This window comes from Ceratotherium simum, chromosome 5 (genome assembly GCF_057802395.1).
Source record: "Ceratotherium simum simum isolate JZ-2026a chromosome 5, ASM5780239v1, whole genome shotgun sequence".
In the NCBI taxonomy this organism is placed as follows: domain Eukaryota; kingdom Metazoa; phylum Chordata; class Mammalia; order Perissodactyla; family Rhinocerotidae; genus Ceratotherium; species Ceratotherium simum.
The window spans coordinates 76055099-76080517 of record NC_141904.1 but is presented as its reverse complement, the minus strand read 5'-3'; the positions used below and the strand labels follow the sequence as shown (position 1 = coordinate 76080517).

Below are 25419 nucleotides of genomic sequence, written 5' to 3'. Positions count from 1 at the left end.
TTTCATACTCAGTTTTATTCATGATAGGCCAGAAGTCATGCCCGATTTCGGTATTTTCTTTGCCTCTCACTCCCACTATTTTTTTTCTTCTTTATTCATACTATGTAATTCAGAATCCCCTGAAAGCAAAACAGATGGATGTGTTTTGCTTGCATTGGGGCTCAGTGGTAAAGGGGAAAGAAGATCATGCCCTTTTATAATTAATAAATGATTGCAACAGACATTATTATTACACCCTGATTATAGGCCAGTCACTGTGCTAAATATTTTACATCTACTTTCTCAGAGAATTAAGAATTTCCTCAAGTTCATACACTTAGTAACTACACTTATAGGCAGGTTTTGAACCCAGATTTATCTAGCCCCAGGACCATGACTCCTCTCCACTACAGGCAGTACCACGGGAGTGGCTTTTGATACTGCAACATTACAGTTCACTGAGAAGAACTGCATTTTGCCTGGATTTCCCACTTAAATCTGGCAGGACACATGAGTTTGAAAGAAATTGTTTCAGCCCACGAGATTATAAATTCCTTAAATCCATGGAGTAAATCACAAATATCTTGGTATGCCCAACATCTATCAGTATATAGAATGTAGTAGATGCTTAGTAAATTGTTACCAAGTAAATGAATAAATTAATAAATAAAGAATGTGTAAATATATCCAAAGGAACCAAAAGTTCCTTTGACTTTAAGAAACTAATCTCTTCTGCAAGTTTATTTGCCGCTGTGTCAAAAGACTATAGGGCATTATTAGCCATGTTACCTAATACTGCCATCTCAAGTGGGAAAGTAGTTGACAAAGGCAATCAAAAACTTTTGATGAAAACACCCTTAGTAATAAAATTCATGTCCATTTACATAAATAGAGTTTAGACACGTTATGATACAACAAGAAAACAATTATCAAGTCCACATAAAGAAAAAATTATTACTATTTTGATAAAAGCAAATCAAACATTCCCGGTATTTGATCCTTGCTCTGAAAGCAGTTAGCCATGTGAATTTAGGCAAATGAATTAATCTTTTGCTCTTTGGCTTCCTCATCTGCCTAAAGGGAGAACTGGACTGGATGAAAGCACGACTTGGACAATCTGTGAATCTCTGACTATTGAAGTAACATATTTGCTGCAATGGATTGTTCTGTTAACCTTTGGCCTAATCCTTAAAATTCCTTAGAAAAGAGTAATATTTTCTTCTGTATCTTAAATTGCTCGAGTTGTTTGTTTTGACATTTGTTTCCACATCAGCAAGCAGAATGCATTTCTAGCTGTGTTAATTCCTTTCTGGTATGGATGTCACATGAGTGGAAGCAATAAAGTTGAAACCAGGGAGTTTACATTGACTTTTGTTTCTTTTTACTTAAGTAGTTCAAGCAACATACTCACTGGGCATTCATAGCTTTTAAATAATCTCTTTGACATCAAGGTTTCCTCAGATACTCTTTGTCCATGAAACTGGCTTCCCTTTTTGTATCAAAATTATTTTCAAAGCTTTGGCTTGAGACATAACCATCAGGGAGGGGGAAGTTTAATCACAGACTCAATATGGATTTTTAATTTTGGCCTCCAGGGGGTTTGGTATAGACAGGTGGGAAATGAAAAGATGTTCTGCTTCCTAGGGAGGCCAATATGGGACAAAATTGAAAATAAGTGAAGTCACTGCTCATCCTGCCTCAAGATCAGCCTCACAACACACACGGTCTCCTTCTCCCTCCATAAGTCTCCCCTCTTTTGCTTTCAGGGAGAATCTAATATCACACCTCAGATGAAGTAAAGTAAGAGAGTTCACTCTCCCAAGGAGGTTTATGCTTTTTTCTTCTTCTCTTATTACAAGAAGCTGCACTTTGGGTGTAGGGTAGAGACAGATGAAACCCTTCGATGTTCACAAAACACACACTAGGAGATTCCATACTAGCATAGTGGAAGAGAGAGTGGGATTAGATTTTGGGAAACTTGGATTCTGATTATGCAACCAATTATCTGTGTGTCCTTGGCCAAACCAGTTAACTTGTCTGTAAAATAAGTTCTGCAGTCCTGCAATCCACTAATCATGTACAAGGGAGGTTGGCTGTGAGTAACTCTGACTCATGTATGAGGGAGGTTGGCTGTGAGTAACTCAGCAAAACAGGCTCTCTAAAGAGATAGTAATACTTCTTTTTGTTTTTTTAATCAGATTTATTTAATCTGATCAAGGAATGCCAAGAATTGGGGCCACAACCAGAAGGAAGTGGCAATGAAGAATTCTTCCCTCGAGCCTTCAGAGGGAGCATAGCCCTGCCAACAGCTTGATTTCGGACTTTTAGCCTCAAGAACTGCAAGAGAATAAATTTCTGTTGTTCTAAGCCAGTCAGTTTGTGGTAATTTGTTACAGCAGCCCTAGGAAACTACTACAGATTTTGGTAACTCCGTTTGGACTAGCCACATTTCAAGTGCTAAATAGCTATATGCGGCTAATTTCAGCACAATTTTAAAGTCTTTAGAGGGATCTTCTGTGGCCATTTTCCAAACCTTGCTATAGAAATGAGAACCTTGGAAATAAGTCTTTATTCAGATCTGAAGGGGTGAACCCTCTCCTGGGGATTATTTCTTTCCAAAACAAAATAATCTGTTATCTTTCTTAAGGGAAAAGATTCTTGATTACTCTGAGAAGACAAAACAACTCAGCCATCCACTAGGGGTTTTGCAAAATATGAAAACATTTTTTCTTTTATCTCTCTAAGAGAACTCACACCTAATAGCATGTATATTATTGTTTACCAAAATGATCAGTAATTGTACTCTATTTGTAGGCTCAGGGGACATTTTTCTTTTTTCTATTTTCCACAGATTCTGCAACATAGCTCTATTTCCCTTTAAAATTAAGGAATAACATCTTTTCTACGTTCATTACATCACAAAACAGAGAAAGAGCACAGGCCAATATCATACCTGTTAGTGGGTCACAGGCAGTGAAACAAGGCTTAGCAGAAAAATTAAATTATGTCAGTACTCAGGACACATTTTCAACATACAAAGCTCTTCCCTTATATCACCAAGTATTCATTAAGGTGCTCTGAAAGCTAGACTTATCTGAGTAAAAAGGCAGCATATATACCCAGGTGAAAAGTAAACCACTGGATTATGAACCTGAAAGCCTAGATTCCAGCTTTGCCATTGATGCCAATGATATAACCTTGAGCAGGTCACTTATCCTTCAGATTCCCACATGTAAAACTGGGACAATGAGAGTTTCTGCCTTACTTGCCTCTCGAGAGCATTTAGTGTGGTTCTCAAGCTTTCTCAAGCATCAGAATCCCCTGAAGGGCTTGTTAAAACACAGACTGGGACACTCACCTCCCAAAATTCTGATTCTGTTAAGTCTAGGCTGGGGCCCAAGAATCTGCATTTCTCCTAAGTTACCAGGTGATTCTGATGCCGCTGATCCACGGACTACATTTAAGAATCACTGGTTCATGGTATTTTACAAGAGGGTAAGCTCCATGAGGACAGGCACTAGGTGTCAACAGATATCATAGCATAACAGTGAAAAGCCACACTTTGGAGCTGGAGAGACCAACATTCCAATACTGCCTTGGACATGTACCTGCTCTGATTCCTCAGGCAGGCCATGTAAGCCCTCATCTAGGAAATGGGTTGTAGTGAGGTTAAATGTGATACTGCACTCAAGAATGTGATACTGTATCTGGCACAGAAATGCTCAACAAATTTTTACTCTTAATATTATTATTGTAGTTGTCTCTAGCCCCTAATAGAGTGTTTAGCAACTATTTTATAGACTAACAAGTGCTAAACAAATTAAGGGCATTATTAGGATATTGTGGGACCATAACCTCATCAAACTGTTTTCTTCATGTAGGTGAAATATCTGGTTAACATCACCAAGGGAAGCTTAGGAGCAGAGAAGAATGGAAGGATAGGGCCAATAAGGAAGTCTGTGCTCTAGCATGTTCCATCACAGTGCGTTAGGGGCTTCTATGTGCTCTTTTATCTTAGTTGTTTTGTTTTTTTGTAAAATACATTTTAAAAATCTTTCATCATTTTGAACCACCAGATCCTTCTCTTTTTAGAACACTTATCTCTTTGGAACTTGATACATTCCTGGGAGCCCCATCAGAGAAAGCTCCTCAGCTCTTTCCCAGTGCCAGGTCCCCAGATAGATGGCTCCAAGTGGCACCTGTCATAGCTGCCTTGCTGCCAGAAGGAAGACCATAAATGTTGTGGCTGCTATACATGTAAATGGATGCCCACTGATTTGTTGCTGCTGGTGATATTGATAATGATGATATTAACAGCAACTAACACTTAGTTACTAAGTTAATTACTAAGCCACATACTTTCCTGAGTGCTCTATACATATAAACAAGGTTAATAAATTTAGGTATTTATTTTTCATAGGTATTTACCATTATTATTATCATTATTTTACAGATGAAGTCAGATTACAAAAAGGCAGGGAAAGGGCAACATATGCGCTAAAAACTCTGCTACACAACCTTCAACCACTGAAGAAGGGCCAGACCCTAGTGTGCTAAGAAGCTGATATTGGCATCATCATCATCATCATCATCATCAGGGCCAAGAGGACAGAAACTGTGTTTCCCTTAGAACTAAACTACATTCTCAGAGAGCAGTACAATGTCTAGCACTGCAGGTCCTCAAATATGTGTTAAATGACTCAATGAATAATAACTACCACTAACTGGTGCTTGCTAAGTATCAAAAACTGTACAAAGTACAAAGAACATACACATGATTTAATCCTCATAAACACTGACATGAAGAAAATATACTTATTTTGCCCATTTTACAGATGGGTAAGTAAAGCAACCCAAGACTTAGATAAAACAGCTGGATCACACAGTTGACACGTGGCAGACCTATCTATCTCATGTTAAAGCCCATGATCATAACTACCAACTCTGCTGTGTCTCCAGGTGGCATTTTTGGCATGGTATGAGATGCCACAGGCTATTCCTTCACCTGCCATCCTCAAAGTCTGAGGCGGCATCATTGGTCCCACATTTCATCAGAGAATTATCACACAAGCTGATATTAAATGCAGGTATTGTTCAGATTTTCACTTTTCTGTTTTTCTCTCTCTTCCTAATTTGTTTCATTCAACAAAGTTCAACGTTTTTTTTTTTTTTTTTGTAGATACAACATGTCCTAGACTCTATCAGTAAGGGAGTTTTATTTATAGTTAAGAAATCCAGCTTGGCTGAGCATATTTAATGAAGCCATTAATGATTTTGCTTCATGAGAGATCTTAAATTGAATATTTCTAATAACTTTTGGTTTATACGACTGCTACTACATGTCCATGCCTATGGGGATATAAAATTGCTGCCAGTTTCTCTATTTACCTCAACATCTTCTTTAATGATTAATATTTTTCCACCATAAAATGTATTTAAATACTTAAATTGATATTCAAAAGGAGTTTTCCATTTGCTGTTTATTATTTTCTGGACATACTTCTCCCCATTCTTCTCCTAAATTTTCATCACTGGAGTCGCTGCTTTTTAATCTAGTTATTAGCTCTCTTCTTGCTAAATCTTGCTACCACTTTGGCTTCATTTCATGGCTATGGTTATGAGACAGCACAGAGGAAACAGGAAATCCATCCTTTGGCTTCAGTCAGCATGATTGTAAATGCATTGGCAAGCCAGTTTCTTAGAAAGAAACAAAATAAGAGGTCACTGCAGGACTATGTTTGCAGTAACTATATGAAAACTGACATTTACTCAACTCTCTTTTGATCTTAATTGAATACTTGTCACTTTTGCAAGAAAAGAGGCAGTACTAGGTTTAATATCTGTCTAGAACTGTGAATTATTTCAATGTTGCCTGTTCTTCTGTTTATTCTGGGGAAAAAATATGAGAGTCTTGAGAAATGAAATATTGTACCTCGCGGCTCTGTGGGGCCAAGCTTTGAAACTAACTTCTGTGCACTCTCCATCCCGGCGGGGCTTTATGGCATTTTGAATTAGGGAGGATGTTTTAGGGCTGGTCCTGAGTTTTGCTAGAATGTTTTGATTACGTGAGAAGATTGTGCTCATCGAGTTCTATTATCAACATCAACAAATAGTGGGAGCTCCTATTGTGTATTTGTGTCCTTCGACCCTAGAATAAGCCAAAACCATAGACAGCTTACTTCAGTCTTAGTGATAAGAGACTTCTTGAGGCTAAAATGTCTTCTGCAGACCACTGAGCAGTCTCTCCATGTGCTCTGATTGCAGGTATTGGCCTCTGGTTTGCATTTTATACTATCAGAGATTCAAGCTACATCCCGTGATTAACTACTCAACCCAGGGCTCCTCCTTGCTCCACTTTTTGTGAACTCTCACCAATCCCAAAATATGTTTCTCTTGAATTACACAGGACCTTTTCTCCACTGCCTACCCTCAGGCACAGCTGAAATGGTGGCATTGTGAACAAATCAACAAAATGCTTGGATTTGGAGAGGATGCACTTTCTGAAAAAAGAGATAATTGCTGAAGTTGGTAAACTGTGCCATAGAGATGGGAATAAATTTAGCCTCCCTGAAACCAAGATCAACAGAGAATACATCAAACATACATTTTTTTACTCATTCAGAGAGCATTTTTAAATGTCTTTATGCCTCTTGCTGCATATGAACATATGGACTAGCCATTTTATTCTTTCTTTCAAATTCTGCCAATGGGAATAGAATTAGTAACACATGGTAAAGCATAGGACCTATGTGAAATTTCATATTAGTTGAATAAAATTTCAGGCTTAGCTTTAAGCCCTCTCAGCATATATATCTGCCTCTCAAACCATGTGTATAGCTAGAATTACACAGTTTTACAGTTGAAAAGGACTTTAGGGACCATCTGTTCAACTCCCTCCTTGCACAGAGGTATAAATGGAATCCCAGAGATGCAAACTGACTTGTCCAACAGCTGACTAATAATAAAACACAGAGTAAAAGAGTTGGTTATTAGTAAAACTATCTGGTTGCAGGACCTAGATAATACTTACAGACATAGCTATATGGAGGCATATGTACACGTACTCATGTAAGTACTTGCATACGTGTGCACATACGAATCTACATCACAGTCAAACACTTCTATAATCTCTGTCAAAGCTAAGTTTCCTGTCTGATTTCTTCCTAATTACTGACATGATCAATACTGAGCTGCCTCTCTGCTATTAATTGGTGTGTGCATGTTCTTGGTTTGGATTCTCCCAAAAGCAGAGCCTGAGAGAAGGAGTTGGAAATAGCTAGTTTATTTGGGAAATGATCCTGGGAAGCAGGGGTGAAGAAGGAAAAGGTAGAAGGAGCTACTGTGGGCAACTGGAATTTGGTCTTGCTGGGAACCTCTAGGGAACTATGTAGAATGTACCTAAGGATTGTCCTTCCACAGGACAAGAGGCTGAGGCATGTATCTACTGAGTCTCATGCCCCATTGGTTAATGACTACATGCAAGGAAGAAGTTAATTTCTTATAGTTCCCCTTGCTTGTGAATTTAGAGAAAAACTTGAGGCAGAAAAACACAGAGGAGGACAGTCCACCCAGCTGTAGTTGAAGTCACAAGTAGGTGAGGGGGTGTTGCACCAAGCACATCTGATATAGAGTTCAACACAAACCAATTTCAATACTTTATATATTTAAATCTAATTTTAACAACTTTTGTAGAGATTAGCCTCAGAGGTGGCTAGTTCCCCACCTTAACATATAGGTGACTACAGCACGCCTTGGGTTCATAGCACAGCTTAAAATTGGAAACCTGCTCTCTCGAACTCATGTCTGGCCAATATGCAGCATTTAATCGTTTGACATATATTTATTTAACAAATGGCACTATGTACTAGGCACCTTCCAGATGCTAGGGATAGAGCAGTGAACTAAAAGACAGAAATATCTGCTTTAATAAAGCTTGAATCTAATGAGGAAAGACATTTAGCATAAAGGCAAATAAAAAATATAGTTCTTCTTTTATTGATAAGAACTGCGGAGAAAAATAAAATAACATGAGGAGTACAAAATGTTGGTGAAAGGGAATATTGCTATTTTAATTTATTTACTGTAGTCAGGGAAAGCCTCACCCATTAGGTGGCATTTGAGCACAGACCCAAAGAAGGTTAGAGGGCAAGTGATGGGGACATTTAGGGCAAGAGCATTCTCGGCAAAAGGATGAGTTAGTACAAAGACGCTAAGATCTAGTATACTTGGCATCGTGTCTAATATCAAAAAACCAAATGCTTGAAATAAATTTTGCAAACGGTGGTCTAGGAACTGCATCTAGCCTGAGGAGCATTTTGGGTTCTTTTATACAATTCTTTTATTTTTATTTTTAAATTAATTTGAATTAGTTGGCAACGTTAAAGAATTAGGAGATTTATGCATAAAAAATCTCAAAAAACTGGGAGACCTGGCGCATAGGACTAGAGCTGGGCACTGGTTGCTACTTTAGTGCAACATGTTTTCTCCAGTTTTCCACACTCACCATCATTCCCTATTGATTGTCATATTTCTCAATAGGAGTCACTATTTCTTTAAGAATGTTTTACTCACTTGTTACCTTCCTTGCTCTTTTAGGCAGCAGAGTTTTGTGATTCCTGGTTTAAATTCATTAAGAGGGAGAATAATAAAGCCAATTTTATAGAGACTGAATTTTCAGACTACTAGCATCAGTAGTCTTATTTTGAAAATTATTGTCAGAGACTGAGTCTGGCATTTGGCAAAAAAGAAGAACATTTCCATTGCACCATAAATTACTAATCAATGCCCTCAAATAATTAGCAGACCTTTCAAGGTGCACCCCTTGCAGGAGTAGCCTGCTTATCCATTTTGATCTCTATCTTATTTAGGGAAAAAGATCAGGAAGAGGCATATTTGAGATTCATTAATTATGGTAAACATAATAGACATAAATCCTTTCCTTGCCAAAAACTCACCAAGACATCTACAACTAAGGAAGTATAGACAAGGAAAAGAATGAACAGTTAAAGCAGTTAAAGAAATCTGTTCAAAATTCAGAGTGCCTAGTGCTATGTAAATTAATGAAATCAAGACAAATAGCAAGAAAACAAAAACATTAATTAAAGCTTGACTTTACCTACTGAAGGAGGCATATGGTAAAGAATATTAATGCCATGTAAAACAGTTCACATAAACATACAAAAAACCTCACAGAAACAATCAATATACTGATTCCCTACAAAAAGCTAAGTGAATAAAAAAGATACAGGTACACTTCTTAGGTGAGCTTTTAAAACACAGTTGAGGAGACTGATGGCTTCCTTTGCGACCCTTTAAATTCTTGATACGTACTCAGCACAGTGGGTTAAATAAACACATTGCTGTAGCCAAATACTGAGAAACTGATTCACTGCATTATGCTTTAAAGTATATGTTTATCCCAGAGTCATGAGAAGTTAGGGTCCGACTGTCTCAGTTGAGGCCTTTTAGCAGGGTCAAGGTGCATGAATAGACTGCAGAAAAGAAACTGATGCACAGAGCCTGAGGCATATTGCTGGGGGGAGGACTTAAGTTCTGACCAGATGAGGGAGAGAAGTAGTTATCTCTGAAAGAGATGGCTAGATGCCAAGATGTCCAGGATCAGGGAATGATGAGGATGTTGTGAACTCAACTACGGCAAGAAGTTCAGGATTTCAAGGGAGGGCATTATAAGATTTATAAGTGAATGAGGGTTTACATTTAGAAAAACACAGGAAAAATGAAAATCAATATTTCAATAATAAATTTGCAATCATGAACTGGCCAAATCAACAAGATAGGTAACAGACTGTATAGTATGGTGGTCACAACTATGGATTCTGGAGTTAGTCTGCTCGAGTTTGAATCTTATTAGCTCTACCACTTACTGGCATGGTGACTTTGGATGAGTTTCTTAACTTTCTTGATGCTTCAGTAATAATATTAATAATAATAGTGATAAGAGTAAAATAAATAGTAAATACTTACTTCCTAGTGGTCATGAGAGAATGAAATGAGACGAAGTACACCAAGTGCTTAGCATAGTGCCTGTCATGGAGTAAGTGATCCATACATGTTAGTACTACCATTACTAGCTTTAATTGTATAACAATTGCAAATAATCTACTATAACAAGTTGTCAGTCTATAGAACTCAGCTAACAGAGCTCTAAGAGAGCAGTAATTGTGTGTCTTGTTAGGAATTATATTCCTAGATACTAGCATAGAGCTGGCTACTTGCAAGGTACTCAGTAACATTATTTGAATGAATGCATGAGTCAAAGTAACAGTGATCCAAAAGTCATTTTTGTTTCATATTGTAAAAATGCAAATATATTCCAGATGTTCCCATTGGACTTGACTCTCCGAATAATAAAGCAGGTCAACTAGACTCATTTCTAAAAGACCTGGACAGACGCCCACCATCCCAACCTGGAAACCAACTCTCAGTGCACGCTGGACTTACGCTGCATCGACACTTGAATGATGTTTGTCAACTGGTAGGCTCACATCTTCCAGAAAACAGAAAAAGCAATAAATAGCCTGTTGGAACTTTTTAAAGCTCTTGTCTAGTGGTTGATCATGAGTATATGGTAAAAATCTCCTGTCTTTGCTTTCTGGCTCCTGCTAAACTATAGGTGTATTGAAATGAAAAAGAAAGCAAGTCAGTATCAAAAGACGGCGTGATATCAACAAAGACACTGAAAGAGCTACCCAGATAAACTTCCATCCACTGACATCAAAGTAGGCAATACTCTAGACTATATTATCGGTTTTATTGCCCAGTATCTCTGTGCAATTGAGCACTGGGATGAGCAAAAATAACAACTTTCAAACTAAATAATGGCTCAAATGATTCTAAAAGGACCAGACAGACAGGTGAAACATCAATGTCTAGCTTTGGATACAACACCATGAAAAGAGGTACTAAAAGACCATTAGGAAAGTGTATTCAACAGTGTCAGCAAACGCTAGTCATACTAGTGTGCACTCTGACGATTTTATCATTGCCATCTAAAGTGAAGGCCCACTTTTGAATTAGTGTGAAATACATGGCATTTTTAAATCAAAAAGTTTTAAAATGACACTCTACCTGCAAGGCACAACATGAATGACTGCAGTACCAGCAGTTCCCATGGCAACCTCATCTTCGGTTTCCGAGGTCAAAGGAGTTTCAAGTCCAATAACAAGTGAATAGATTCGCTGCTTCTTTTAAGTTTTGTTCAACCTTTAATCTGTGGGAAAGAAGAGACATTACAATGAGATTTGGGAATACTTCTCCTTGTGGTCTCTGCAAATTTATCCTTCCTTGAATACAAATAAAATTCACTTGTGGAACAGTACTATTGAAGAAAATAGAAACAAGTTAAATTATGAATGTGAAGCTAATAAGCCTTCTTTCCTTTTCTTCCAAATAATACTTGGGCAGAGATTGGAGCTGATGTGTCCCTGTGGCTACTGAATGAAGACAAAAACAGCTGATTTGGCGTGAACTAACCTGAAGGCAGGGGAATGGACTATTTTTTACAAGGTCCTTCTCAGTCCCTTAGTCTCCAGTCCCCATTATTATTTATTTTTCAATTAATAATACACCCAAAAAAGTGAATATGGAAGAACTGCTACTGAACAAGATAGGGTTTGCCACTGAACAAGATAGGGTTAACACCAGCAGACCTTAAGTAGAAATTCTCAAGCTTTAGAATGAAGTTATGTGTGGGAAAATTATAGCTACCCCATCAATTCAAACTTTTTTTTGTATGCTCTACGTTTCATTTCTAAAATGCAATAGAAATGTGCAGCTCCAGAGCCTACTGAGAGAAATTCCACCAACTATGAGTAGCTGTCTATTAGGTTCTCTTGGACAAATCCGGAGCATGATTAAGAACAGTAATTCTTCCGTTAGCCAGGAATCTTAAAACAGGAAAACTCTGTGGTAAAGAGAGGTTGCTTGTTCTGTGTACCAAAAGCTAGAAAAAATTATGCTAGTGTCTGGCAAGCAAAAGGTGCTCCATATATGCATAAATACATGGGTGGCTGGCAGGATGGACGGGAGAAAGGATGGGTACAGCTACAAAGCAGGTAAAGGAATGAGTGAAGCTGGCAGGCAGACACAGGCACTCTGGAGAACACTGACATGCCCTGTCTGAAGGTGCAGGTGCTCCTCAGCTCAAGCTGATGGCTCAAATGTGGGGGACAGACCCAGGGTTGCAGGAGCACCTACAACTTTTAAAAGAAAAGTTGAAAATATTATTGTATTTTGAAAAGCTCCCAAGTTTTAAATGTTGGAAATCAGTTCAAAATATATACATATATATATATATTTTTGTGTGTGTGTGTGAGGAAGATCAGCCCTGAGCTAACATCCATGCTAATCCTCCTCTTTTTGCTGAGGAAGACCGGCTCTGAGCTAACATCTATTGCCAATCCTCCTCCTTTTTTTTCCCCAAAGCCCCAGTAGATAGTTGTACGTCATAGTTGCACATCCTTCTAGTTGCTGTATGTGGGACGCAGCCTCAGCATGGCCGGAGAAGCGGTGCGTCAGTGTGCGCCCGGGATCCGAACCCAGGCTGCCAGTAGCGGAGTGCACGCACTTAACCGCTAAGCCACAGGGCTGGCCCCTATACATATATTTTTAAACACTGTGTGAACCAAGCAAAGCCAAATTGCCCTCAGGTGCCAAAGGTTTACAGCATGACCTTAGGAAAACAGAACTTGCACTGTGCTTGCTCTCATCCAGCCATGCCTTCCCCCATCCATCCTGCCAGCCAGCCAGCCATGTGTTTACGCATATATGGAGCATCTTTTGCTTACCAGACATCAAGTGAGGCACTGGACCCACTAAAGTGAAGAAACTAGCTCTAGCCTTAGGATCTTTTACTTTAGTAGGGGCATTTACCCGCAATTTCATAAAACTGCAATACAGTATGCCGTTATGGAGGAAGGAGGAAACTTTCTGGCCTGGGGAACTTCATAAAAGAGATGAGCTCCCACTGGGGTTTGAAAGAGGAGCAGGATGCTTCCTATTCATCAGTTTATCACATAAGTGAGAAATCTAGGGAACCAGGAGACTCACATCCTTTTTACAACTCTGGCTGTAACTAGTTGTGTGGTCCTGGGTATGCACCCCACCCTGCCTCTCTCTCAAGGTTGTTTCAAGGGAAACCTCCTGGTTAAGTAAATGAAACCTCTTTGAAAACTACACATTATACAAATGCCAGATATTATTATTATTGTAGCCCCAGTATTTTTAAGCTGATAAGAACCTGGGGCTTCTCATGTTACTCCCTCTTATAAGGAAAACACTGTGAGCAAACACAGGCTCACATGAAAACATGGACCAACACAAGCTCGCTAATCAAGGGCTCTTAGCATTAATTTATACTGCGTGGTCAATGAGAAGCCTTTATGTTCACCAGGAAGCTAACAGAAAGTGAAGAACCATCATTAGAGAACTCATCTTTCTTTTGTGCCCTTAAATAGCTCAGTTTCTGATAAAGCTAGATTTAGGATGTTGTGAAGACAAAAGAGACCCTTAACTTCTGATCTGCTGATGTGGCTGACAGCGGGCAACGTTTCTAATTGGATATGTTCAGATACTCTTCTGACATGCATGGTGATTAGGCCATTTTAGATAAACAGGATGTGCTGATCAATGAAAACTATTAATGTCTTAAGCAAATGATCAGGCTATTAATAATTAATTTTGAGAAAGAAATGTCATCTCGGACCCGGGGATTGATCTACAATGTTAAGCAGTTTCTTGAAGCAATTAAAATTAGCTTAGGAAATGTATCCAATTACATGATAAAGATTTAATTCATGATATGATGCTACTTACAATGTGTGTTCTATTAAGAGCTGTAGATTTTTAAGGATAAAGGAATTCAAGAACCCTATCGGCATTTATTTACATTCAGGTAGGTAAGGTTCACCTTCACTAATTGGAAATAATGGGGTCAGTGACAGTAATTTGTCTAGTGGGCAGTAGTAACCAGAGCACCAGGTTTTCTGAAGGGAGCTGAAGATTCATGAATCGCATGTGGGACTATGGCGCAGGATACCAAGTTTTATAATTTCAGTTTTTCTGCCAGAGCCAGAAAGAAAGCTGCAGGATGAGCCAAGAGTTATGGTGGTAATAGATCTCCTCTGCAGCTCACAGCTCTCTCTGGTTTATCCTAAGGTGGCTATAGCAAAAGGTAGTGTACTCAGCACTAACTTTGAGACCTTGCCCAAGAATTAGACTCGTAAATCCTCGGGAGGAGGCCACACAACGAAACAGGACTTGGTCGCTTCCTCTGGCTGAGCTGGAAGCAGATGAGTAATTGAAAATTCTACAAGATATTTTCACACACTGCTCCACAAAGCAAAACTCCTCTAGCCTCCAACTCTTCAAATAATTCTGATACTAGCAGTCATACTGAAGACCTCGGTATAAAGTGCTTAAGACAAAAGCATGATTCAGTTCTCCCTTAAGAGTCCTGGTTTCCAAGAATCTATAGGCAGGTCTGATCATATAATTATGTGTTTTAGCACTTTGCTAAAGTAAAATTCTGTTGGTATCCAAACAGTTCTAATCCTGCTCAACAAATAAGTAGGTGTGCTAATTGTGGTGCGGGGACAGTGCAAGGTATTGGGTGTGCAAAGGTAACAGAGGTAAGAGCCCTGTCCTCAAGGAGCTCATTGTTTACCTGATGAGAGAGGTGACTAAACCAGTCATAATTCAGCACAATGCATGTATTAAGTCTATTAAATACAAGGTGCTAAGGATGCAAAAGAATATCACCTATCTGAGCCAGGAGGCAAGGTGGGGCAGGGGCTTCAAGAAAGCTCCCCAAAGGGGCTAATAGTTTGAACTGAGTCTTAAAGGATAGATAAGAGGGATGAAGGAAATTCTAAGCCAAGTGACAAGGACAATAAACAGGTATGAAGCTGAGAATTTAGAGAGTGCTGAAGTTACCACAATGCAAGACACTGAAAGGGGCAAAATCAGTCAAATCAGACCTGTGCTCTAATCTTGGACCTACCATTCTCCAGCTCTGTGGCTCATCTACAAAATAAGGGCATGAATACCTATCTTCCAGGCTAATTGTAAGGATTAGTGAGAATGTATGGAATGCAGTGAGCACCGGCTCTTGACATTTAGTAGCTATCCTTGTTAAAGATGGCACAGCACAGCCTAAATCTAATCCCTGATCCCTAAACAGCCTGGAATATACATTAAAGATTCTGGACTTGAATCTGAAGGCTAGGAGGATGGTGCAAATGGCTTCAAACATGGGGAGGACCTGAACAAATCTGATTTCCCTGTAGGGGGATCTGCTTTAAATGCAATCCCCAGAAGCACAGAATATCTATTTTCTCCCTTTGCTTTTCTCCTCCGATCAACAAGTTAACTACATCTGTAATTATTAAGTATACTTCCAACATGTAACACATTTTTCAAGGCCTCATGGCAGCAAGACAAAGCGGGAAAATGCTGAACTTGGAATCAGCACATTGAGTTCTCTCTTCCTGGTTTTGCCACAAGTTATTTGATTGTCTCTATTTTGGGGATCACACCATGAACCCTATCTTCCTCACAAATGTGCTGTAAAGGTCAACTGACATATGTTGTGCAAGTGAATATTAATTATTATTATTGTTTAGACTCAGATTTAAATCCTCCCACCCCAATAGATTTTAAACTTTATGAAGGTAGGGAATCTTCGCTTTATTCACTGATATTTAAGAGACACATGGAATAGTAAATAACAGAATAGGCAGTCAAAAACTAGTTGGTACTGAAATGAAAGAATAAACTTAACTAACATCTTTTGTGGACCTACTGTGTACTTTTACATTCCTTTGATATTTAACCTTGATAACAACCCTGGGGGCATCACTAACCTCTATAAAATTATAGACTTGGAAATCAGACTATGAGAGACTACGGAACTTGTTTAAGGTCAAACATCCAGAAATCAATAGAGCCAGCATTCAAATCTATGTCTTTATACTTCAAGTACTGTCTCTTTTCCACTACAGTGACAGAAATATAAATAAAGCAATGTGTCTTTTAAAGCATGACATAAAGTCCTAAAGGTGACTCTTCTCTCTCTAATTCTGCTTTTTCATATTCTTCTGCAGAAGTGAAGCCAGATGCCAGTAAGCAAAAGTGCAGAATCTGTGTAATATTTATAAAGCAAAGCATAGCACAAGTTTCAGAGCTGAGACTTTGTCAGAAGGCTACATTTCACTAGTGTTAATTCAGAAGTCTTCTTGTGACAGCACGATTCTGAACACGCTCCTCTCCCTCTAAGTGTAAGAACAACATGAACATTTGTTTTCTTGCTAATTATTATTTAGGATGCAGCCATTCTTAGGGCAGGAATTTTATAAAAGATAATCCACAGTTCCCACTTGTATAGTTGAGTGTTTTCTAACTCTATTAATTAACTAATGAGGGGTACAGTCAATGACAATGGTGGAGAAGCAGTGAAAGGAACTGAAAGCAAGAGAGAAATTCAGCTTCCTCAGAAGGCAACCTGCCAATCATTTCAAGGGAAAATGGTATGCAGTCAAATCTTAATGTTCAATCAGTCAACAGATATTTATTGAATGTCCATTATTCAAATGATAATATGCAGAACGCAAAGAGTTATGGGTCAAGATCTCTGCCCACAGGGGCACTACAACTCAGCTAGGTAGAAAAGATTACTGACTATAAAAGTTAGTTTATATGTCAAGTGAGTAATACAAATAATCTATACTTCTTACGGTTATGGTAGCTGTCCTACAGGTTCTTCCTAGATAATGAAAATTCATATCACATCAGTCAATCAAATTAGCTTACTAGATTTTCTTCTTTTACCAGCTTTTTACTCTACTAGAAGGAACACATTTCCATTTCCCTGATGTCTTCACTACTTCAGTACAGACTGCAATAAGTAGTTTGCTAGGAGTGGTGAGAAAAATGTGTGTTGCTTGGTTTCTCTCATTGGATTGCTTGTCCCACCATCTGCAAGTTTGAAAGGAACAGTGCAAAGAACACAAAATTAAGGGGTCTGGATAATACATTTGGAAATGTATTATTTCCATAATCTATTAACCATATCTATTTCCATATCTATTAACCAAGAGGTAGACATGTATAAGTTGGAATCCCTTATTTAGACGGTACTCACCTACCCAATGGCTAATTTGGACTCTGTTTCCATCATATTAGAATAATATGGAATAATATGGTCCATATTCCATCATAGGACCATATTAGAGAGGATTTTTAGGAATTATAGAGGGTCACCTAAGGTAGACAATTTCCTCTATTTTTAAAGGATTTCTAGGCAAAATAGTGTCTGATACTTGTGGCAATCCTAACCAGAAATATAATGATTATATTAGGCAGATATGCTCTGGAATAAAAGCCAGCTACCAGTATCTCACCATTTCAGTCACTGAAGGATATCTTTTATACATCCTGATAGCCAACAGAGTTCTACACAGAGTTCTAATAAAATCTCTTATTAAAGTTTCTTAGAGTATATACCCACTATCAATTTCTCAACACACTCTCTCTGTATAAAATCTTGTTCTACTTTGATGTTGGACCTTTACACTTCGCTCCTGAGGGGATCATCTTAAAAAACTGAAGTAAACCAGATAATCACAGTGTGGTATTTCAAAAGATCACTGGATTGAGATTCAGAATAACTGGGTTCCTGGCCCAGTGCTGTTATTTGCTTGCTGGGCAAGTTTCTTCACCAACAAAAAAGGGTGCTGGACCAGATTGTTTCTAAGATCCTTGAAGGCCTGAATTGCATCACTATATCAGAGAAAGGTTGTGTATCTGTAAGATATTTAAGAAGTCAAATGAATGGTAGTCTCCATGCCTTTGCAATCACCAAAGCCATTTGAGACATCTCACAATTTCTCAGATTACATCATCATCCCACCCATCAAAGTTGTTTGAGATGCATTGCTTTTAAATTCTATGTATGGTACTGTTACTGGAAACTTAATCCCAAGCTACAAAGACATACTCACTATTGATAGTCTCCACTAAGTAATCATATATTGTACCACTTTTATAAGTTTTATTTAATTTTTAATTTTATTAAAGTAACACGTAAATATAGCTTAAATACTTATTCCTACTCCCCTGAGACAATTGCTTCTCAGGGAAAACAAGTTGTTTTTATGGTATGTATCTCAATATTCATTAACAAAATGCTTATACTACTATTTCTTGATTTTGGGGTCTTATGTATTATTAGTTTCTTTTACGGATGATGGTAATTCAGCTCTCTTATACAATCATGCCAATGACAGACACACGTACACAACACACACATATACCTGGTTCCATTGTTGTCCAAATTTAGTTATATCACTTAATTTGGTTAATAACTTCTCAACTGAGCCCCAGAATATACTGCTTATATTGTCTTTTTGTAGTACATGGATTTTTTTTTTTAGAGATAATAATTTCCTCTTTATTTGCTTAGGTTTCTAAGTATATATCACAAATTTATCCTACACATTCTACCATATATAACGCTTTCAGTATGTTCAAACACACCTTGTCGTCCAACAGTGTTAATAAATATCTATTTAGGACATGTAGATACTGAACAGTTTTACAATTCAGTTGAAAAACAAATGGACATGGTTTGTCTTCTAGCATCATTTAGTTGAAAACAGAAAAACTATGCATTCAAAACTATAATTATATATATTATGTATATTATGTAATTATTCATATATATAAAGCTTACATTTGTGAGTTCCCAATATAACATATGTAGTCAATAAGCAACACAAAAGGATATGTGATTAAACTATTAAACAATGTTGGAGGCACTGTAATGGTAGAATATAATACAAGATAACTGAGAAAATGACAATAGATATCATTTACAGAACACTTACTATGTAGTAGTCTCTTATTAAGTACTAACTCATATAATCTTTAAAATAACCTTTAAATTGGACAACAATATTATTTTCATTTTAAGGCTTAAGTATATTGTCCTCAGAGCTGATAAGTAATGGAGACAGGACATTATGAACTAGGTGAATATCATTTATGTTCATTATGAACATGAACTATGAATGTTTTTCCCCCAAGTTTACTGAAGTATATTTTACATACACTGATATGCATTCTTTTTAGTGTAAAGTTTGATGAGATTTCAAAAATTCATGTGATTCTATAACCACCACCACCACCACCACCACCATCAAGATGTAGAATATTTCCATCATCCCTGAAATGAACCTTGAGTGTTTGATTTCCGAGTATAGATATTTAACTACTCTTGAAATTCTCTCAAATAGTTACAATGCAGGCTTATTACAATAACAGGCAATTGTTATTACATACAAAATACATGGTGTTGTCCTCTTATTTATACTGCTTCTCAGATACTTCAACCTTCCTTTAGAATATCATTCCCTTATTGGTACACTCTCATCACAATAAGAACAAGAACAAAAGTAGATCATAGCTGAAGACAGGAAAATACATGGCACCTCCACCCCTCCTTCCTACTCCTAGGGAAAGCAATGCTAATTGAGTACGGCACTCTTTCCTGCTAGCCTAAGGGCAGTCCCAGAATCTTCTCAACATAGCATTTCAAGTAGACATGACAAAATCAATATGGTTTGCAAGTAAAATAAAAGTTTCTTTGCCTTCCCTATGGTAGTTGAAAACGTTGGCTTTAAAATTACACAAGCCAGGTTTAAATCCCAGCTCTACCCTTTAGCTGTTGACCTTGGGCAAGTCATTTAACCTCTGTTAGCCTCACTTTTCTCTCTGGTAAAGTGACAGTGATGATACAGGGTTGCTGAAAGGAGTATAAGAGAAAATCTTTATAATTGGATTCTGCTAGAAAAATTTGAGCATGGCTTTGAGTAGGTAAACATTTTGGTAAAAGAAGAGGGGCAAGCAATGGAAGCATCAGGCTATAGGAGACACCTGGATGCAGGAAGCATATTGTGCCAAAGGGGAAAAACCCATGCATGACCCATTGGATTCTCTCCTGAGCATCGGAGGAGCATGGATGAAGGGGACTTGGGGAAACGACATTGCTCAAAGACTCCAGTCTTAGTCTTGCTTTCTGGGTATTGGTCAGTAAACTTTGCAAACTTCCTCAAGGCTCCTACCACCAGAGCATGAAGGAAGGGTTTCTTAGCAATCATCTCACGTTTGTTTTCCTTCTGCCCACTGGTGTGCTGCAGAGTGCCAATTCTGCTAAACTCCCAAATAAATCACTGTTAATGAAGCATGTTGCACATAAAGACAGCAACAGGCATTTTTAATCACCTAAACTAAAGAAGAGCTAAAGGTAAGCACAAGACACTCTAATACCTAATATATTAGGTGTCAGATTTAAAGCGGCAAGAACTGTATGAGTTTCAGAGCTTTTCCTTGGATGCACTTAGTGGGGAAGTAAAGCTCAGTAGTATATTCATCACTCTGCACAGCCTGCCGATTGCTTGGACAGCCAAATCAGATATCTGGTAGCCTAAAAGAGAGTCTGTATCTACTTAATCAGAAGCAGAAATAAGATTGCAAACATAAATGCACAAAATATGATAGGCTATAAAAATAAAGGGGCTGAAATCTTTTATACTCTGTCTTTCACTCACAAATTATTAACTGAATTTCTAGTACTGACAAGCCATATAATACAGCAATGAATAAGACAGACATAGTCTGCCCTCATCGAGCTTATTTTATTCTACTGGGGGAGTAAATAACATAGGACTCTAAGGAGGCTGGAACAGTGGACAAGCAGGAAAGTGCACCAGTATGAGTCAAGAGTATATAGGGTCTTAGGAAACAGACCTAAGTTCAAATCTTGTTTTTTTATATCCAATATCTGAATTGTTTTGGAATAGTTATTTCTGATCCTCCAATTCTTAATCTATAAAATGGAGACAATGCCACCTACTTCAGAAGTTTATAGAGAAGTATTTGAGGTTTAGCACCATAAAACAATCTTAATATGAGCTCTTTGTCTTACGTAGGGGAAACTTAGAAGTCTCTCTTATAATAAGTGGAGTCTGGGGACATGGAACTACCCACCTCTGGGGTGAAATGATAATATAGGATCAGCACTCATAGCCTGCCATCTCATGCAACGGTAAATGAACTGTGCATTCCAGATCCTGTGCTATTATTTATAGAAATAAATTATTATATTAGAACATTCATCTAAAAAAATATTTGTTGAAACCTACAGTATGTCAGGCATTGTGCTAGGCACTGGACATCACAGTAAAGTGGACAAAGTCCTGTCTTCATAGAGCTTGCATTCTAGTGCATTCTCCAGTTTATTTGCCTATGAACCCATTTTCTTGAAGAACAGGCTAATTTCCTGTGAAGCACACCTCTCACCATTGTCCTTTAGTCTAGGACTGCATGCAGATGATAGGATGTTTCCATATCATTTGACAAAATTTTTTGAATTCTTATTTGGTATAGAATAGTTTTCCAGAAGTTCCCTGCATACTAAACAGAACCATTTAAACATACGCTCACCTCTATTTTCTTGTCTTTTGCACCCAAATCTGTATCTCAGGCATGAAAGATGGTAGAGAGATAAAATGACAAGTTGTTATCCTTTTTTTTGAGTACTTACCATGTGTCATTTACTACCCAAAGATTCCATACAGATTATCTAATCCTCACAATAACTTGAGGAGGTAGGTATACGATTTTTCTCATTTGTCAAAGATGAAAGTGAAGCTTGGAGAGAGGTATGTGAGCCACTTATTTCTTCGATATTCCTTCCCTTAAATGGCCAATTTCCTCTCAGAATATTGTGTCAGGACAGATAGCACTGACATTCAAAAAGAAAAATAGAGTGGAAAGCTGGTAAACCTCTTTGCAAAGGTTGCCTTTCTCTACATTGGTGGGGATACTTCATCATCAGATACAAACTAATGAGACTGAATTATAGCATATGGATCCAGAATTGTTAGCATGCCGAGGGACTTTTTTCCCCCTTATATGAACAGCAGAAATTCTGAATGTGAGAGTTTAAAAAAAGTTTTTTATTGCTCTTATCAATGGGTGGTTATCCATCTAGCTAGTTTAATAACCCAGATAGGCAGAAAGTGATAAATGTGTTCTTTGCTTAATTAGGCTGACTTAGGCCAAATTGGGCAAACACTAGCTGGTTCTGAGAGAACCAGATTTCAGGCCTGGACTATCACATATATAACAGATGTCCCTGTAGTTCTGGGTGTGAAATGAGCACACGGCGCCAATCTACTTTTAACCATTCTATTTATGTTCTTATTTAAAATGCAATAGAGTGATCATTTCCAGTTATAAAGTGGCTTTTATCCAAGAATCTCCAAAGTACAGTGTATTAATTCTTACTACACTCATTGGGATGAGAGTTAGGTTCCAGTACAATATTTTTCAGGCAGAGAAACTGAAGCACAAAAGAGTATAATGAGTATACAATATTTAGTAAATTAAGAAGAAATACATGTGTCTTTGTCTAAAGCTAATGCTGGGGAAAAATGGTAATTTTACAGTAGAGGGACTTAGCCGGCTTCCTCTTAACTAAGTGATCAAGGCTAACATCACCAGTGCTAAATCATATTGGCCTCATGCACCCTCTGATATTGTGCAGTGATGGGGGCACAACATTCTTCTGTGGTCTCCTTGCCAACAATGCCTAACCTCAATGTGATCATGAGAAAACATCAGACAGTAAGATTCTACAGCATAGCTAACCAGTAGTCTTCAAAAGTGTCAAGATCACCAAAGGCAAGGGAAGACTAAGGAATTGGCATGGATTGAAGAACAGTAAGGAGAAATGAATACCATAAAAAACGTGAGATTCTGGATTAGATCCTGGAATAGAAACAGGACATTAGAAGAAAAACTTGTAAACTTCGAATAACATCTGTTGTTTAGTTAACTGTATAGTACCAATGTCAATTTCCTGGTTTTGACTATTACACTATGGTTATGTAAGATGTTAACATTAAGAGAACCAGAGTGAAGGACATGTAGGAACGCTGTACTGCTTTTTTCAACTTTTCTGTAAGTCTATAATTATTTTAAAATAAAGCTAATGTTGGATCAATTATTTCGTAGGCTGAGAATCAGACTTTTTAAAATCTTCGTTTTTACAACACTGGAGCTATTCTCCTTGAAGGAAATATACATACATCATATCATACCAGTGTAGATGTTATATGTATGATTTGCTGCAGCATTTCCAGAGGAATTTCAAATATCACACAAGTTTACTCATAGAAGACAAGATGGTTGGAGGAAAAAAAGATGTAAAAAAAAAAGTCTGGATGCCCAGGCTGCAATCCATATTGTCAATGTTCTTACTTTCTTGCAATTTAATTAAAACTAAACTACTAAATAGTCAAATTAAGGTATGAAAAGAACCAAGCCTATCCTGCTTTTCTTAATGAAGAAAAAAATAAGGCCAGAATTCTGTACTTCTTGTATGCTAAAAATACAGCATGGAGGTTTTTGCTATATTTCTCATTTACTATCACTGTGAGCTCTTTGCAATAAAATGTGAGATCCATGTAAAGACAGGAGAAAAATATGAAAATGGGAATAGCTGTAATACTATACATATATTTTTTTCATGACATCAAACTTCCTCCTTAAATTAGCATTCTGGGCATGCTGTTGGTAAAAGAAAATATAGTAATTTTAGCTACCTGAGGAAGAAATAGTTGAGTTACCTACAAAAACATTTTTGGGAATAAAAATCTAATTAGTGAAAACTTAAATTTTGAGACTGAGGCTATTTCAGAGATGTGGCAAAGTACAAAAGAAAGATCTAAATATTTGAAGTTACTTCAGGAAAATTCAATTCCATGATTTCTGTTCAAGTACACGCCTACACACAGTTCAAGTTTTCATTTTATTGCCTTCTAGCCAATCACTTACTGCATATCAGCTGCAAGTTTCTGGACAGTATTTTTAAGTGTAGAAAAAAACTTGATAAAATATGTCCTCCTAGTGCCTATGTTTATATAACTGTAAACATACGTAATCTCTTCTCTAACTTTTCCTGGCATCACATTTCAGGTTCCGACTGTATCTCGGGTTGCCTGATGGAAACTCTGCTAGAGGAAAACCAAGCAACTGTAGGAAACAGTGACCTTGATAGATGGAAAAGAATAACCTGCATAAATACAATGAAATAGTCTTCCAATTGTCTAGCTGAGTGCAAGAAGACAAAGTTTTACTAAAAAGAAAAAAATATTTTTGTATGTACTTTAACTGTGTTCTTAGCTCATAGTAAGCCCTCAAGTGGGGCTGGGGTTAATGGTGTGTAATCAGACTGTAATGATAGACTTAACGTCACTTCTAAGCTCTGGCATCAATTCCTCCTGAGAGATTCTACTTTCACCTGAATTCACACAACTGAAGAATGAGTCTGGTAGCCATGATGAACATCATCAGAGAAATCAGGAAAAGACTTAGAAAAGAAACATATTACTTCTGTTTTATTGATATTAACCTGGATTATAAGGAAAGTCTTCTTTGATCCAAATCCCCAAACCTTACTTATGTCCCATTTCTCTTTAACACCTGCTCCTCCATCACAACCACAACAGCTACTAATTAAAAACTCTACACACCCTTTGTTTTGGACATTAGAAGTTGCATTTCTAAGCAATGTTAAATAGCTGTAATAAAATATATAAATGTTATATAAATCACATATATTATATATACTACATATATATAAAACTGTGAAAAAATATATAAAATATACCAGCCCCCAGCTGTCAACATAGAATAATTTATTCTATAGAAGATAAAAAAAAAACCTTCACATCTTTTTAAGTGTTTCACTGTGCTAGACTGGACAGAGCGGACATATTTCACATATCGTATTTAGTGAACACAACATTATGTTGCATTCTTTTTTTTTTTTTTTTTTTTTTTACAGTTATATATATATTTTTTTTATTGCAGTAACATTGGTTTATAACATTGCAAAAATTTCAGGTGTACATCATTGTACTTCTATTTCTGCATGGACTACATCATGTTCACCACCAAAATACTAATTACAACCCATCACCACACACATGTACCGAATTATCCCTTTCACCCTCCACCCTCCCCCCTTCCCCTCTGGTAACCACCAATCCAATCTCTGTCCCTATGTGTTTGTTTATTGTTGTTATTATCTACTACTTAATGAAGGAAATCATACGGTATTTGGCCTTCTCCCTCTGACTTATTTCACTTTGCATTAGGACACCTTCCAGAAATACCTCAAGCATTTGTAAATAAACAGTGCAGGGACAGGCAGAGTGTGTAATTATATACGTGTGTATATTTATATGCCCATCAGTTCTCTTGTCTTAAAACAGACCTAAGGCAAAGCTCTTCTAGGTTAATTGCTGTTACTCAGGAAAAGGCCCAGGTTTGCCTTCATAGTTAATCATTTCCTTC

General features: G+C 37.5%; 1 protein-coding gene across 9 annotated transcripts in view; it reads right to left on the bottom strand.

The window, feature by feature from the left end:
• CNTN4 (contactin 4) overlaps nucleotides 1-25419 on the bottom strand; it is an 892715-nt gene that overhangs the window by 430970 nt on the left and 436326 nt on the right. For 8 of the 9 annotated variants that reach the window (XM_087431362.1, XM_087431364.1, XM_087431363.1 and 5 more), the window contains one exon: nucleotides 11068-11209. In XM_087431362.1, coding sequence (XP_087287488.1) covers nucleotides 11068-11122 — 55 coding nt within the window. In that variant the 5' untranslated portion in view covers nucleotides 11123-11209. Of the gene's footprint in view, nucleotides 1-11067; nucleotides 11210-16806; nucleotides 16945-25419 lie in introns of those variants that run through there. The other variant, XM_087431367.1, reaches the window with a different exon arrangement.